Here is a 17,473-nt window from a genome sequence, read left to right as displayed (position 1 = left end):
ATTAGAGAGCATTTTGGCTTTCTAGGGATCCTTTCACTATTTACAACAGCACCTACCCAGCCATGCTATGTTACTCCTACTTGAAGCTGCATCCTTTTTCCAATAAAAAAGAACTATTACTCATCCTCTCAAAGAATCTGTGAATGGCAAAAATACGTCAGTGACAAAAAGAGCAAATTAATTTACTCTTTATGCCTTTCATACATGGTATATAAATGTCACAGTTTAATATGGAGAAAATAATTATTGACACAAAATAATTACATACAATTTCATGTGACTGGGTATGTGCAATTGAGTGTTTTATTAAACAAATACAGGAGCTAACCAAAATCTGACTGCTGATAATGGGAAGATACATTAAAGCCTATGTTCCTACAGCAATTATTGGTCATCTGAAATGATACACGCCCTGAAACAGAACACAAAAAACTCTCTTCCTGGGAAATAAGAAATACGATAGAAATAAAGTTAAGGGACATGTTTATTTTGAAGCTTTCTGCAAGCAAAATTGCTTTGATACAAAAGGACTTTGATGTTACAGTGCTACCATCCACTCAAGCAAAAGAAAACCTCACGTTTACATGAATGCACTTTATATTGATATTCTTACAGAATAATAGTTCGGATATCCAGAAGGTGTCTGGCCTCATTGAAAGCAATGGCACAGAAATGCTGCAAGGTACTGGAGTATCATCATGTTACTGACAAGTGCTTAATTACCTCTGTGAGATCTTGGAGAGATGCAGTATAAATATGGGTACTGTGAACGTGGGTTTGTATTCCTCGGGAGTTTCGTTGTACAGCCGTTAGTGTCTGTTTAGTTAGCTCGGGATGTGTCATTGTGTCTTTTGGCTTTTTAGTATTCTCTTTTTCTTTTTTAAAGAAAAATCATGAGGTATCCTTCACCGTTAGCTAATGACATAGTGACAGGCCTATTTTATTGAGGTTGCGGAGACTTACTGTACATTCAGTACACTGTACATTCGGCAAGGAGTTTTTAGTGTACTCTCTACACATTACTGTGTACAACTGTTAGTTTACATTAAAACTCTTCCCTCTTCTCACAGGATATGGCATAAACAAAACCAAATCTGACAAAAATTATACACATAAAATAAGAAGACAAATACACAAATAAGGCCATCTCCAGAATTAAAAATCCACCTCTTGTGATATTTCACAATAATTTCTATATAATTTTTTACATCTTACGAACTTAAATACTGAACGCAAAAGGAAAAGGCCTTTACAGAGCCAATCATATTATCTCTTCAAAGACTTGTCCAATTTGGTGGCTAGTGGCCTTCTCTGGGGAGTTGGAATTTTAGAAGGCTTGGCTGATCCTGGCCGAGAACCTGCTCGGGGTGTCGGTCTGCTTGTAGCAGGAACAGTCTCTGACATATCTGAGCACACAGACTGGATTTCTGAAATGTCAAAGTCAGACGCGTCACTGCCTCGGCGGCTACTCGACCTGCTGCCCGCCTTGCTTCCTGCCCGGCTTCCAGGTCTGCTAGGAGTTCTTTTGGTTTCTAGAAAGATAAAAAGATAGCCTCCAGTATTAGAGGTAAGGATGTGCTGGGCTTTCCTACGTCTTAGGCAATCCCCAAAATTCCTCATTGCACAAATTAAACTTTAGACCTCTGCCAGGCAAGCTAGATGCTGCTGTATCTCATGCCAAGATCAAACACTGAGACTTAGTTAATTTGTCACTAGCACATCTCATTAAAAATCAATTATCCTGGCAACTTTTCTTGACCTACTAAACATGTGGTGTACCTTCACTCAACGCCTACAGCCTTTCTTTCCCCTGCCACTTCCTCAGCTATGAATTTAAACAACACAGGATCTGGCCTCTTCCAGGATTCAGGATTTCTTGGTGTATGTACCTTGGAGATGCAGATGAATATCCCTATTTTTAAATGTGTATTCCCCTTTAAAAGAAACAAACAAAAACTCACAGAGTTGAAACAAGGGCAGAGTATACATTTTCTCCAACAAAGGGCTGAGTTAACGAGCTCTCAGCAAGCTTGCTGGAGTGAAAGCCTGCCCAGACAATGCACCATGAAGAAAAAACCACAACAAAGATCTTAAACAGAAAATCATTAATGTGGTTTTTCACAATTTTCAAATTACTTATTGAATATTTTTGGTCTTAACAAACCTTGTTCCCTGCATGGGTGAAGAACACCAAGCTGAAATGGAAATCTTAGGTGGCTCAGTTTTCAAATCACCTATGAAATACACTGCTCTTTGAACAGGATTTTCCAGTGCTACTCTGTATGTGCTTCAGAGCTTAACACAGGAAGGAAATCCAGTAGAGTAATCTATTCTAACGATCCAGCCCTCTCCCTTACTCAGAGCTGCTCTGAGGATCCTGGAAGAGCACAGCTTCACTACTTTCTATTTTCATATACTGTTTTATATTTATCTGTCTTATATATCTACTGTTTTATATCTATGAGATTAGTAAGGTCATCTAGAGCTCCTCCCTGCAGTTATGCCTTCAAAAGAAATGGAAAAATCACAATTAAGTGATCCCTTTGCTTCATCACAGTTGTGCAAAACTCAAATACTGTGAGGAACTAAACCCTTTAAGCAAATGTTTCTTCCCTAGTTCTTTCAGCAGACATGTTGGAGATACCTTTGTCAAGAAAGCTGCAATCATGAACTTGCACATCCAGAGCTGAACATACCTGCTGAGCAACCATGTGAATGGGGGAATGTTATTCTGATTATATGCACCCCCAGCAATACAGTGGAGACAGTGGGACTTCCACTCACTCCTTCCTACTCTTTTTACATCTCCTTCACACCCTAGTGTGACCCCAAGTACTCAGGTAGAAAACAAAGCAAATGGTAGACCAAGTTCTAAAGTCAAAACACTTGCCTGCAAACTGAGCTCTAACTCTAGTTGCTGCTGTTGACAGGATGCCGCTGTCTTCTCCTGAGTGGAAACCTTTCCCTGATAGATATCCTGGCAGTCTGAGTTTACTTCCTTGAATTGGTGTTCCCTGTGCAAAAAAAACCCCAAAAAATGTTTTTTAAAAATTGTCACTACTGAAGAGAGGATTATTAGGTAGTACACAGCTTAGAACGTGGCCACTGCAACAACATTCACTGTGGTTCTGAAACAGCAATTTGAGTCACTGTGGATATTTTTATGACGTGACGTTTTGAACATTCCTCTAGCAACTAGTATTTGAAGCAGTTCAGATGTAAAACATCAACAACAAAATAACAGTCTGCTTGACATGAACATTTGAGCATTCTCTGTGTGCATTTCAACACAAAGAAGAGAAAAGCTACCTTCTTACAATTAGTTAATCACATAAGATTAGTTGATGGTACATGACTTAGAGACAAGTTGTAGAGGTTTTATGTTTGCACAGCTTCACTTTCCACCATTCTGACCACGGTTATATCTGGTAAATATGTTTGTTTCAATGCTATAAATGTTTCAAAGGCCAAATAAAATTACTGAAGTTCCAAACTTTTTGCTAGAAAAAAAGCAGGAAAAAAGACGACATGGGACTAATTAAAATTAGTTCTTGCTCTCAATATATTGTCTGAAATGTCTCTAACTCCACAGTCTTACCCTGCCTGCTTTCTCATTTATGAAGTCTTGGTTTGCAACATGCCCCAAACAGTAAGATCTTTTTCAAAACTGCAAGAACTAAATCCTCAGATGCCAAAATCCATGTAACATACAAGACAGGAGGTGTATGCAAACTAGAGTAAGGCTGCAGCATTAATATTCATTTAATCAACACAAAAATACAAAGTAAATACCCCAAAAGAACCACAAAAAAACTGCAGTGATGAATGCAGCACACTGAGTGGTCTGGATCCCAAGATCCCATGCTCTGTGCCATGTGTCCCCATGCAGCAATGGGGCAGAATTAGGTACTGAAAGTGTGTTGGGAGCTGTCTAGAACTAAACATGCCAGAAGCACGCCTGGCATCTGACAGCTTGGAACCACTTCTGGCACATCTGAACAAAAGAGCCTTGAGATACTACAGAGACAATCTGCTGGCTCTGACAGGGATGGTAACAATGTTAAACGCTCTTTAAAGCCAAGTACAAATGCTTAATGTTCCAGCCAGCCTTGGAAATCTCTGCTAGACAGAATGCTTGGGAGGATAAGGAAAGGGAGCATTCTCCACAACCTTGCTGAATCTGCTGCCCTTTAGGCAAGGCCCTGGCAGAGAATCATTGGAGCAAGAAGAATAAACAAGTGTGCTCTTCAGTTTTGCCCTAAACCCAAATGCAGTCTATACATAAAATAAGTAACTGCTCCCTTGGGCAGAAAATGCTGCAGAGTGCCTCAGAAATTCACTGTAACCTACCCCTCCTAGTTCCATTTATAATCTCAATCCATGGTGGTTTACATAAGAAAACATCACTGAAAACTACTGGTAGTTGCAAGAACAGGTGAGAAATACAGTGTCCCCATTTGAAATCAATGCCAACTGCTTTCACCTCATTGTAATTCAATGATAATACCTTTCCATGTCTACAAACCCTACAAATAAAGTACCATCAACTAATCTTACAATTCAGTTACCAGCTAAGAGATGAAAGAAGACACAGGAATATATTAGAAACTGAAAACTGACTCAGCTTTTTGCTACTTCTAAACCTTCAGCCCCAGCGCTTGCAGTGCTGTTAACACACAGAGGCCTGTGGGGTGCACCAGCTCACACAGAGCAGGGAGTAAAAAGTTCATTATGCACCTCTGAGCAAAGCCATGATGAGCTCCTGTAAGCTTAGCAGCTGAAAGCATCACTTGAATAGCAACAGGTAAAGTGCAGATTTGTGAAAAGCAGGTACAACAGAGCTGACAGCAGCAGCACAAGTTTCCCCGCACCAAGCTCAGCCTAACCCAGTGCAAAAGTTAATTCCAACAAGCAACAGGTCTGCTGCCTCATCCAGCTGTACAAATTTCTCTGACTGTAATGGCACTAGAGCATACACTTTGGCTCCAAGCCCACTCAACTGCTGGTCATACGGCTTAACTGGCCGCACAATCCTAACTGCTGTACTTGCAATTTCTATGCAAGTCATGGGCTGAAAATAAGACAAAGCTCGTTTCCTGTAAAGTCATAAAATAGCTATCTTCTTAGAGCAATGACTGGTCAGAACCCTCTTAAAACTTTCTATTGTTGGAAAGGTTTGTAGATCACAGATGGTCTTTTGTGCCACCTTCTTCACAGTCATTGGGTATTTCTTTGCTTAATAGTTTTGCATTGGAAATCTTGATTTATTACCTCATTCCCACAGTTCATGAATATTACAGTATTTTATGAACCCAAAAGAAACAATTTTAGGAAAGAAACCTGCAAAGTATACAAACAGTGGGTCTTTTTTCTTTCTGAAAAAACACTCTTCCACATTTGTTCAGACAGCTCATTGCATACTGTTATGATTTATTAATCATTTACACTTTAAACATACATCCACTGAAGCTGAGTTTTCCTAAAAGTAAAAAACATGACAAGTAGAACAGGGAAAAAAAAAAAAAAAAGTAAAGCAGTAATTTGACAAAAGTCTAAAATAAAGGCAGTGCATTAATATGTAAAGGATGGTGCAACTTTGAAGCACTGAAACTCTAGTGGCTGTTAGTGAAGTGACAGTTTTAGTGAAGGAAGGTCATTAGACTAGAACATCTGTCCTTACTGTACCTCTGCAGATGACCCTTGATAGTCTGAGGATTCTGGCAGCTTAGAAGGAGTTGACGTTTTGCTGTTTGTCAACCATGGCTTACCATAGTTGCGTGTTAAATGATGGGGTGTCTGTATGAAACAATGGTAAATCATAATGTGAAGGACAACAGATGGAAAACAATGTCATGGAGAAGGACACCTAAGCTTTCGCAGGGACAAATCTCATAGTAGAAATAAAAAGCTAAGCAGAAAGAGCTGATGACAAATGTTCTGAAATGAAGAGCTGGCAGAGCTTATTTTTAAAATTAAATGGAGAGGTTCATCGCTTTTTGAGAGCCATTTCCAAACTGACAGTTAGTTCATGTGGTGCCTTAAGTGTAAAGAACCCTTCTATTCCTGTGTTGCAAACAAACAGGAGAAAAAAATTTAATAAGGACTTCTAAGGTCTTCCTCAGACTATGAAACAAAAGCAAGGTATTTCTTCCTTATCAGCTAGGGAAAGCACCAATACTGTTGGGACTAGGGAAAAAAAATAAATCAGAAAAATCTAGACCCAGCTTGTTAACCAGTGCAATACTGTAGGTTTCTCCTTACCTTCGGTGTACTTGTAGCAACTGCTTGTGGGGCAGCTGCCTGGCCAGCTTGACTTGACAGAGAAGTAGATCTATTGGGAGAAGCACCCCTTGAAGAGGGTCGTGATCTACGGCCCCTTGGTCGGAAAGCTGCCATGCTTTGACTGGCTCCATCTGCCAAAATGAACTTTTCACGTAGCTCCACGTTTGTCCTCCCTTTAGCTGCATCAAAGAAAGGCAGTCGCTTAGTCATGAAAATTGTCTCAAGGCTGTTTATTGTCTTTTTTGCCATGCCAACTCCAGCACATTTTAACAAAAAAAAAATGCATTACTGTGTAATGCATTTATTTTGGACACGGAAGAGTTATGTGCAGAACTCACTTATTCTAATACTTTATGCCAGCAGGAATGAACCACTGTCAAAGGAAGTCAGCGAGATAATGGAATGCTCACGTGCTAAATCATTGTTAATCCATCAACTATTAATACAGAGACACAACCTGATGAGCAGTTTTGCTAACTCTACAGCTACTTGTAATAAATAATACTTGCTTGGATGTTCCAGAAGAAATTGCTAAGTACAACTTACAGGAAAGCAGCAAATATATTTATTCAGAATTAAGAAGTTATGTAGTTTGGCAACATGCAATGATGAACAAAAAATTCAAATTTGATGAGGTAGTTGGTGGCTAAGCACTCACACACATATACAAACACATATATGAGAGAATTTTCAGCAAGAGGAGATGCCAAGACATGTTAGCATTTAAATGGGTCAGTGTGAATGACAATTGTTTTTGAAACACTCTTTAAAGTGTGTCAAAAAAAATTAGCTTGGATTAGCTTGCAAAGCACCAGCCCATGTAGGAACACATTAAGCTACATGTGATGGGTGAAGCATATTGTTAAAAGTAAATATATTGAAAAAGTGGGAAGGAAATGAAGAGTGAGGAGGAGAAGAGGAGGAGGAGGAGGAGGAGACAAAGAGAGGGGTTTGCCAACCTATAGTAGGCTGAGTGGTAATTGAAGAGTTTGATTCCGAACGTAACATTTTACTCCCGTGATGATGAACTAGAAAAAATGACACAGGACATGGGTCACAATAAAGAAAATCGTTAGCAGGAGAAGAAATCAAGTACAGCAGCTGCATATGCAAGAGGTTTGGAGCACCAGGCCAAAAGACAGGGCTCAGAGCAAAAGCTGTCTCTAAGTGCTCTGAGGTGAGTTCTCAAAAGTCACCTACACTAAAAGGAAATAGTGCTTGTACAGACTGAGCTGCAGTCCCAAGTGTTCCTGTGTAACAGTATTTATCTGCTGACATAAAGAAGTAATGTAAACTACAAATATTTTAAATAACTAGGCCAAATACTTTTAAGGCTCTTTAGGAGAACAGTTCTTTGAGATGTGATTACTGAGATCTGAATACATGACAAGCCCTTGGTGAAAATGCAGATTTGCTAGGTGAGGTGCTTAAGGAAAAGCCTGAACCTGCATCACTAACAGCGATGACTGCTTTCCTTTACTGACTTCAATAAGACCACAATTAGGTATCAAAACACACTAAGTCCAGTATCTGGATGATTTTATAGAGATCAGTACTCCTTCAGACCCAGTGTGCCGACTTAATCATTTCCTCATGTAATTCCTTTGAAAAAGGGACAGAGTACTGTAGAAAATACTACAGAGATACACAAAATAAAAAGTTTAATTAAGGAAGAGAGGAATAAAGGTCCAAAGGACTCATAATCTGATTACAATAATAAGGCATTCTGATAGATTAATTAGATAGTTAGCAAGCATTGTATCTCCTGGTGCCTGAGAAAAATGTTTGGGATACCTCCTTGTTAATCAAGATAACTCTCCAATGAAGTCAGATACTTTGAGGTACATTTCATTTTTCACTGCTGTGCACTTTTGAGGAATAGGCGTAGAAAATATAGAACAAGGATGGTTCTGCACGTATAGATGTCTTTGCTGTAGTAGCAGGTGTAAAATCACATACTAAAATTCAGTAAGACCCGAGGTCCAACACCAGTAATATTACCAGTAATAAACAAAAGTAATATTACTGTTACATTTCTTTAGTAAGCAATATATGTAATTTCTTTAGTAAACAATGTATGTAATGTTACTAAGCAAATGTACTATTGTTAATACTGCTGAAAAACTCACAGATGTCATCACATCTGTTATGACAGATCTTCTGTGATACTGTGAGCAGATGTTCTCTGCTACCTTTTAAGCTTCCAGAAGAAGGTTTCTAGGTCTCAGTGGCACACTGTCAGTCCTTAGGGGATTTTGTAGTAGCTTCACTGTGGATCTACTATCCTTGACTTAGTGTGACAAGTACTGCAAATACAAGCTCTCCACTACCTCAAGCTCTGTATCAAGCTGTTTGTAAACCCTGGTCCCAGCACAGAAGCTGTGTAAGGTAGCTGACACTTGAGTAAGGTTGGCAGGACAGCTGATATCGCTGCCTTCACTAGCTCATTTGCCTCTTTTAAATTTCTCTGTGCTGTCCTTGCACTATGACAATATTCACTGTGATTGTGCACAACCCCTGAGAGGTAAAAATGCAGTAAATTTAATCCTGCTAGTAATAGGATAGAATTATCTAGTTACAGGTCAGCTCAGTCTGAACACAGTCATTATTGTATTTTCTGCAATTTTACTGCTCTGGCTATTATTGGACTTGCGTATCTCTCGCTTCAGAAATGGCTTCTTTCCTATCTCCAATTGTTCCTCAAAGAACAGTGACAGACAGAGCTTACCTTCCCCACTACAGAGGTGAGCTGTCTGAAACACTAAGATGCCGTTATGTTGCTGTGCACTGATCAAACAGGGCCCTGGAGGGCATGGTGAGAGAGTGCTTCCCACTTGCCCAGAGCAAAGTCCTCCCAACAAGAACATTTTCCTGCTGCTCTGTACAAAGCTCATGGCTCTGCAAAGTGGTCTTGGGGAGGATGCCAATGAAAAGACAGGGCTACAAAGGCAGAGCCTGAAAGCCTGAGCACAGCCACTGGGCAAAGAAGATTCTGCATTGTTGTTATTCCTCAGATCAATCGCCTTAACTTCTCTCTTGCTGAGAACCTTTTATTGGACATTTCTGTGTGCTGTTACTGCCAAGTCATACAAGCAGCTTACATCCCATCAACTCTATGTGGCCTAAGTTAAATTCTTACATTACACCCCCTAATGCTGGAAGAACTGTGCAGGAGACACCACAGTTATTCTAGACACAGACCAGTGCAAGTGAAGAGGATCTTAATCATGAGATTGAGAGTTTACAAGAACAGTGACATTTAGTGAGATGATGTTTACAGAACTGCCATTTTATACAACTCAATCTCTATCTTGAGACAATGAATGGTGACTGTATCCTAATAATTATCTGCATCCATTTTAATAGTTGTGTTACATACCCCTGCAAGGATCATTTTTCACTAGGAACTCATCAAGTGCCATCCAGCCACCTCCAACACGAACCATGACTGTACTTCTTAGGATACGAACAAGGCGCAGTTGTTGAGAGTCACCAAACTGCAATAAAAATCAAGTAACATTTCAATGCAGTTCAATAATAGGTTACAAATCAGACATTTGAAAAAGTTTATTTTGATTTTTAATTAGTAGTAAATGCTAAGACATCAGATTTATTTATGCAGATTATTAAAGCTGTTAAGATTTCAAATCAGATGCTGCTGCATTAATCCAAAGGAGATGGCAGGATGGTAAGAAAGAATCACGGGTTTAATTTTATGCTTGATTCTCAAATGTCTGAGCTCATAAAGGAAGCAAAATTAGTATCACATTATTTAATTTGTTACAGTCTGCATATGTGCAAATTAATGAAGACTTATTTGCATTATTCCACTGTTAAAATCTTTAGCAAACTCTTTTGGAACAGTCTAGTTTTTAATTATGTCAGCTGAAGGGAAGGCAGCATCACTTTAAATGACCAGTGTGTGGGCTGGAAATTCAACGCATTAAGAGTGTTGCACACTTGTACTAATCAATTAATTTACAGAGGTATTTTTAGGTATAATGTTGATGCTGCTCACCTACAGCAAGTTGCATGTGGGGAAGGGAACATTAAATAAGCAATGAATGATTGATAGCTCTCATTATTGTCCTTTGTTATAAGCTGTTTGTTACTGTCTACAAATCAAGGTTCTTCACAATTCAGAGATGCACAAAAACCTGTTTCACACTAGCTCTTGTACTAGCACATTATCCTTTGGGCTGAGGGCCAGGCCTAACCTACCTTTCATTCTTGAATCCTGTAACAAAACCTGTATGCAGTATCACTGTTCAAATTCAGATCAAAGAAAACAAGCAAAACACTGACCCCCACAAGCTCACAAATTAAAACTAACCAGAAGAATTCAGTACTTTTGTAGCTAATGCCACTGAAATATTTATTCTGCTATCAGATCATCAGGTCACATGTAGTGCTCTCACAAACACACATGTGGAGCACTCTCTGAAACCAAGAGGAGTCAAATACACCTCTCTGGGACAATCTCTGATCCTTGGAAGAGGCTGGCCATAGGTCAACTGTACCTACTTGCTCCAGTAAGGGGACTGTAATGCCTTAAATGAAAAACACACAAACGTGCTTCCTAGTTGTTAAATGACTTTAGTTGTTTGGTACTACATAAGCCAAGAGGGAAGAGTTAAGTTTTAAAGGAGTATTACTTTTAGGAACCAAACAAAAGCAAAGCTTGCTGCTAAATTCAATACAATTTTTTATTATAAAAATGAACATTCACATGAGCATTACTGGTAATGGCTTTTTAATAATGCATTCAGTATGTGCCAAACATACTGCAGACCAAAGTTAAAAAGTGAAATGGCATCCAAATCAATGACATTTATTTTCATTAGCTTGTTTCTATCTAATGAGAATTTTTTCTTTGAGGTTCTACAGATCCTATATTTTTTTTTAATTCCCCCCCCATCCCAGTTTAGTTCTTGCCTTAAACTATACCAGGCAACTATACCAAGGGTCACATACACTTTGGAAACTGCCTAGGCTGTGGTTCACTCAGACAGTGGGGTTTCCACAGGTATCTATCAGACCATTGGTAATTCAGACCATTTCCTTCTCAAAATAGCCTGATGCTGTTCTGCACCAGTAAATGTCAGATCTTTACGAAAGCAGTCTTTTTCTCAAATCTGAGAGTACAGATGGCAGATAAGAGAATTAACATAATTTCAAACAGTCTTTTCAAATACAAGATTGTTCTATATGTGGAAAATTTTAAATTATTACTTATATTGCTTGAGGCATGTAGTAAGATTACTCACTGCTCTTTGTACTTTCTTCCATGCTTCAACAGGCTTTGCCAATAAATAAGAATGCAACTAGATTTTTAGTATCTCTACATTTAAAATAGCTCATGCTGTTAACACCAGCAGCTCCAGAATGACTTATACATATTGCTTTTATACAAGCATGAGTAAGATACCAATGGTGTCCAGTCTCTGGTTTGTGTCAAGTATTTCCATTCTTACCAGGGAAGCATGATTTAACGCTTTAAAAAGCTTTGTATCAGTATGTACCAAGGGAGGAAGTTAGCCCTGGTTAGCACAGCCCCCCTGTACAGCTGTACAGCGCCACTGCGGTCTGACTCACTGCTGATCTAACTGACATTATAGATCTGCCACAGCTCTTTGAAATCACTTGGCATAAGAAAATGTCTGAACTGGAACAGCAAGTTTAATTTGCTTGTTTTCAAAATATGTATTTAATGACTCACGGCGTTAGTATATAAAATACTAACAGCCAGCTAGGTTCTTAATCATACTGGATTGTATAGTAGTTGTTTTTTTTAATTTGCCTTTTTTTTTGGTTGGTTGGTTTTGTTTCTAATTTATAATAAGTATGACACTGATATCTGTGTTTACTGTGATTAGTTTAATTTGATAGCCTAAAAAATGCTGGGTAGAATTTTGAAGAATTATGCTATGAAACTGGTAAAATTGCAGTTTAAATTGTGATTTTTTTTTTTCTTTCTTTTTTTTTTCCCCACTGGGAATTGCTGCTGAGACAATTATCTGGTTCCTTTGAAAGTAATCTCCTCAATGAAGAGAATGGCAAAAGCAAGCAGGTGAGGGATTGAAGAGGAGGGATCCTGAGACAAGGAATGCCTCACAGCATTTAAATACCACAGCTGACCAGTAATGAATTAGCTGAAGATGAAAGGATGGCAAGAAAACTTAACCATTGCAAGCTTAAACCACTATACATTAGAAAAAAAACAGAAGGGTTAAAAAAAAAAAAAAAGAAACTTCATTAACACATTCCACTGATTTATACCTGATTTCCCAGGAAGAACTGATAAGAAATGAAAAATGGAAGAAAGACACGATTAGTTTCCAGGATATTCTCTATAAGACTCTAGAACACATGCAAACTAACACATTAGACATTCTAAATATCTACTTCAGAGCAGGTAGCTAGCCAACCAGACATTGAATATTGGGAAAATATTCAAGGCCTTTGTTTCCTTCCCAAAGCTGTCTCTGTGGTCTTTTAAAATAATTTACAAGTATTTGCCTAAGAGAGTTTACTAAATCTTGCAATTGTATTGAAATCGTTCTGGTTAATGATTCTAGGGGTAGCAGCTCCTTCTCTACAATGTGGTATTTACTTTTCTGTGATCTAAAATTGTTCCGCAGATATCTAACCCAGTAGCTGAACTTCTTCAGAAGGAAGTCTGTGCTCCAGTAAGATGACATGGGAGGATAGAAGTGGTTGAGTAGACTTTGGTAGAAGATTTTTGAAGTATTATACAATAACACAGGAAAATATCACCGTTTCGATGAAACTAACAGAAAATCAGCTACAGTTTAAACACTTCAGGAACACAGGCAAAAAGATTGGCCTTTAACAAGCTGTTGTATGTATGTATGCAGTTAGCTTTAAAAATTCCTGTACACTGAAAACAGTTTCAACAAAAATAAATATAAGCAGCAGCATTTTCTATATTTTTAGCCTAGTTCTAACAAGGAGAAAAAAAACCCCCAAACAACAAACAAAACCACATGAAATTTAGACAAGCTTAAATTTAGAAAACATACAATTGTCATACAAAATTCCTGTAAATTAATATAGCTTAATCCCTTGCATTAATCATGTCATGTGAAGAATCCTTAGGCTGAAAGAACTAAGAAGATCCTTAGAGGACTTACCCTGTACTTGTTATCCCCGATCTGTTCCACTTGAAACCGTTTTGCACATTTACATTTAGCTACCTGCCTTGTAACCTGCAAAAAACCACAACTGGATGATTACTCCTAATATCCCATTTCTAAACATTTGCATTAACTGGTACACTTCAAATTATACAGAAGTGAAAATAAATTATGAATGAACATGACCCCAGTAAAATACAATTCAATCTAAAAAAGCAGAGAATGTACCTCATCCTCAATTTTGTCAGCATCTGTGAGAGGCTTGTACGCATCCTTGTTTGGATGAAGAGCTGCTACAAATTCATAATAGTCAATATACCCATCCCCATCTCTGTCAAAAATGTCTGCAACAGCACTCATTTCAAGTCTGCTTGTTGGGAATTCTGTAAGAGAAACACATCAACAAAAAGCCATGGGTTTTGTCTTTTCAATCTCATTACAATGAAAGCTTTTATCACTAATTTTACAAGATTTTTTAGGCAGTAGGTGACAGACAGTGCTTATCAAAAAACCCAAGGACATTCAAAAGAATGGAGGCATCTTTCTGAAAAAAATCTGCATCTCCAGTGTTACCTAGATACTGGATTAAGATGAGTATCATAGCATGGGCTTGAAGAGAGACACAGAAATGAACATCCCAGATTGAACTGTAAAATATATGTTTGAGTTTTTTCAACATTTTGACCTTCAAAGTGCATAAAATACTACAGATTAACGAGACAGATTGTTTGTGAGGAAAGCTCAAGTGAGAATTTCACTGCTAATTAAGTCTGGAATGCAGAAATGTTTGTGGTGTTTCATGAATCTTCTTTAGATCAAATACACAGCAGCAGAGTATTAATCCATGCAAATATTCTCTACAAAATGGTCATAAAAATTTCAAAATGGTGAACAGGGATTAAACCATGGGTATTTTGCAGTTATAGCAGGCTGATACCAACAGAGTTCAATGAGTAAGTTGCTTAACCTCTTGGTGCTATCAGGGATTTTTCCATCAACTCCTGTCAATTTATGTCAACAGTGATATGCATGCATACAGACTATATCACTGCATTTCGCGTAGCAGGGGGAAAATATATACACTTCAATATTCTCCCAGTGAATAGCTTTAGCATGAGATGCTAAAAGCAGCCCAGTTCTCACTCTTCAGAGCTCAAAGCAAAAATCTCTATGATCTGATGATAAAGGATTATTTTACGTAGCAGGCCCTTACCCGTTCTCAAGCAGATGCTAAAGGGAAATATCATCACACATAGACATGATATGGAATGCTTACATTAACACCAGCTGTGCATACCCAAGGAATACCAACCCACCAGAAAAGCTAGGAAAAGATCCTTGGTAGTCTGAGTTTTTGATGTTTTAATTGCCATTACAGAGGTATATGAACATGGTCATGGTTCATGGAAACACTGGTTTCAGAGATTACCATCTCCTTCTATAATTGAAACTTATTTCATATAATTCTTTAAAAAAAAAATCATATGATCTAATTTTGAAAATTAGCTGTAGGCTTTGTAAGTTACATTGTACTATTCTGACTAATCAATAAAAAGCAATTGTTGAAGGGGCTAGTGTACTGCAGGAACAACAATCTGAGTCCAGTAAACAATAAACTACTAACTAAGCAATAATATGAATGTGACATTTGTAATCTGATTCACAATGTGAAGAACTAGAAAGAGTTTCTAGAACCTAGACATATTTTCAAGGAAAATAATCATAGAATCATAGAATCAGCAAGGTTGGAAAAGACCTCAAAGATCATCAAGTCCAACCTGTCACCCAAGACCCCATGACTACTAGACCATGACACCAAGTGCCACGTCCAATCCCCTCTTGAACACCTCCAGGGACGGTGACTCCACCACCTCCCTGGGCAGCCCATTCCAATGGCTAACAACTCTCTCTGTGAAGAACTTCCTCCTCCTTCCTCGTAATTAAGGATCTCAAAAGGGAATTTTGTGACCTCCTAACACAATAAACTGTAGAGACAATAGACTTCATGATACGTTTACACCTAGATCAACCTTAAGTTAATTTTAAGACTTACTTGAAGAAAGAATTCCGTCAATAAATTCCTGCCTTGTTATCTTTCCATCCTGATCTTTATCAATCCTCCTAAAGAAGTCCATTACACGAGACTTTTTATGGTTCATCCATCGCATGTATTTTTTCCTCCAAACATCAAAATCAAAGTTGGCAAATTCTCTCAGCTTAATTAAAGGAAAAAAAACTTATTTTCAGTTGAAATCAATCAATTTAGAAAAATCAATGAGAGATACTACCTGCATTCTTTTGAATAGTTGGTTCTCTAAGGACCTATACAAACATTTAAAATGTCTTAGTTCTCCTTGCATTTAAAATGAGAATGACTGCTTTTAAAGCACATCAAAGCACAAGTTATCAAAATGGTTTTGGTTAGCTTCGTCATATGAAATGACAAATATGGAAATTCTTTACAGTATTCAGAATTGAATCCAGGTTACACAATAATGATGCAAAAAAAATATGTGTATTCTACACAGTCCTTTCTGACCTCTTCAAGTCTGTCCAAAGCATCATTCAGTTTTCTTCTTCTTTCCAAGGCTAGAAGCCAGACTTGCTGCCATTTGCTGACTAAAAGGTTTACCCGTGGGTTCTTGGTTTCGATTTGTGCCTGGGCTGCTGAGGGATAGATGCCTGGTGTTGGGGAACGCTTTCCTGTTAAACATGATAAAATGAGTAAGTCTTACCCAGTTCAAACAAGACAAACATTCACATGAAACATACCTTCCTAAAATTTTTCTTTCCTGCCCTAAATAATGAGCCCATACCCTGATATGAGCTATATAATGGGGGGGTTTAATATTATTTTTTTTTTACCATTGCTGGGAAATGACCATATAGAAACATAGAATGGTAGGGGTTGAAAGGGACCTCTGGAGATCGTCTTATTCAATGTCCCTGCCAAAGCAGGCCACATAGGAACACATCCAGGTGGGTTTTGAAAGTCTCTAGAGGAGATTGCATAGTCTCTCTGGGCAGCCTGTTTCAGTGCTCTGTCACCCTCACAGGAAAAAAGTTTTTCCTGACATGGTGGACATCTCTTTGTCCAGGCTGATTTTAGAAGTAGGTTCCATGGATGGGCAAGCGTTAAATACAATGGGTAAGTATATCTAAATGTACAAAAAGCAAATTCCCCACTCCATTCACTTTTACATACATAGAATAAACCAGGTTGGAAGAGACCTTCAAGATCATCGCGTCCAACCCATCAACCAATCCAACACCGCCCAAACAACTAACCCACGGCACCAAGCACCCCGTCAAGTCTTCTCCTAAAAACCTCCAGTGATGGCGACTCCACCACCTCCCCAGGCAGCCCATTCCAATGGGCAATCACTCTTTCTGTATAGAACTTTTTTCTAACATCATTCACCATCACTGAATCCACTTTTATCTCTACTTCTTTTACATAAAAGAATTTGTTTGCATCTTCCAATAACAATGTATGTGCAAAGACACCACACACGCACACTCTTGGAAGTTAAAGCATGTGAAGGCTGCATACTTTAGAAACAGGTATTCAACAAGTATAAGGCAAAACTTACAAATACAGATCTGCTATGAGAATTTTCATTGTAATGAAAAAAGAGAGACAATTAGAAAAAAAACAATTAAAAAAAATCAGCCAACAGAATTTTACCCTGTTTCACTAGAACCCAAACAAACCTATTATCAGATTATTAGTAATCTGTTATCTTTAGAGACAGGGCAATCATATATGTGACCTGCCGCAAAACACTTCATTACTTACTTCCTGCTCTCCCCTTATCAAGGACAGGAATATGAGACTGTACTGGAGTAGGTTCAAGTGCCTTTCTTTTATAGGTCTTTGTAACTTTATCCACATCAGGTTGTTTTCTGGTCATTTCCTCCATGAACGTCTGAGATTGGATAGAGGTAGGTTTAATTAACAACACACAAAAGTGACCAGAGGAATCAAAACTACATAAAACAACAAAACACAAGAAAGGCACAGAAACAGAATC

The 17,473-nt window shown here is 38.2% G+C and overlaps 1 protein-coding gene across 5 annotated transcripts in view; it reads right to left on the bottom strand.

Annotated features, from left to right (window-relative positions):
* Positions 1 to 466: 466 nt before the first annotated feature.
* Positions 467 to 17,473, bottom strand: part of DST (dystonin) — a 289,395-nt gene continuing 272,388 nt past the window's right edge. For 2 of the 5 annotated variants that reach the window (XM_054179939.1, XM_054179940.1), the window contains 11 exons: positions 17,239 to 17,368; positions 15,979 to 16,142; positions 15,493 to 15,655; positions 13,668 to 13,822; positions 13,437 to 13,511; positions 12,562 to 12,579; positions 9,662 to 9,779; positions 6,262 to 6,461; positions 5,686 to 5,796; positions 2,891 to 3,014; positions 467 to 1,532 (listed from right to left, as the gene is read on the bottom strand). In XM_054179939.1, coding sequence (XP_054035914.1) covers positions 1,267 to 1,532; positions 2,891 to 3,014; positions 5,686 to 5,796; positions 6,262 to 6,461; positions 9,662 to 9,779; positions 12,562 to 12,579; positions 13,437 to 13,511; positions 13,668 to 13,822; positions 15,493 to 15,655; positions 15,979 to 16,142; positions 17,239 to 17,368 — 1,524 coding nt within the window. In that variant the 3' untranslated portion in view covers positions 467 to 1,266. Of the gene's footprint in view, positions 1,533 to 2,890; positions 3,015 to 5,685; positions 5,797 to 6,261; positions 6,462 to 7,241; positions 7,311 to 9,661; positions 9,780 to 12,561; positions 12,580 to 13,436; positions 13,512 to 13,667; positions 13,823 to 15,492; positions 15,656 to 15,978; positions 16,143 to 17,238; positions 17,369 to 17,473 lie in introns of all 5 variants that reach the window. The other 3 variants (XM_054179938.1, XM_054179942.1, XM_054179941.1) reach the window with 3 other exon arrangements.

The sequence above is a fragment of the Dryobates pubescens genome, chromosome 3 (genome assembly GCF_014839835.1).
Source record: "Dryobates pubescens isolate bDryPub1 chromosome 3, bDryPub1.pri, whole genome shotgun sequence".
Lineage (NCBI taxonomy): Eukaryota > Metazoa > Chordata > Aves > Piciformes > Picidae > Dryobates > Dryobates pubescens.
Note: the sequence above shows the minus strand (reverse complement) of the source record. Positions and strands in the feature narration are given on the sequence as shown.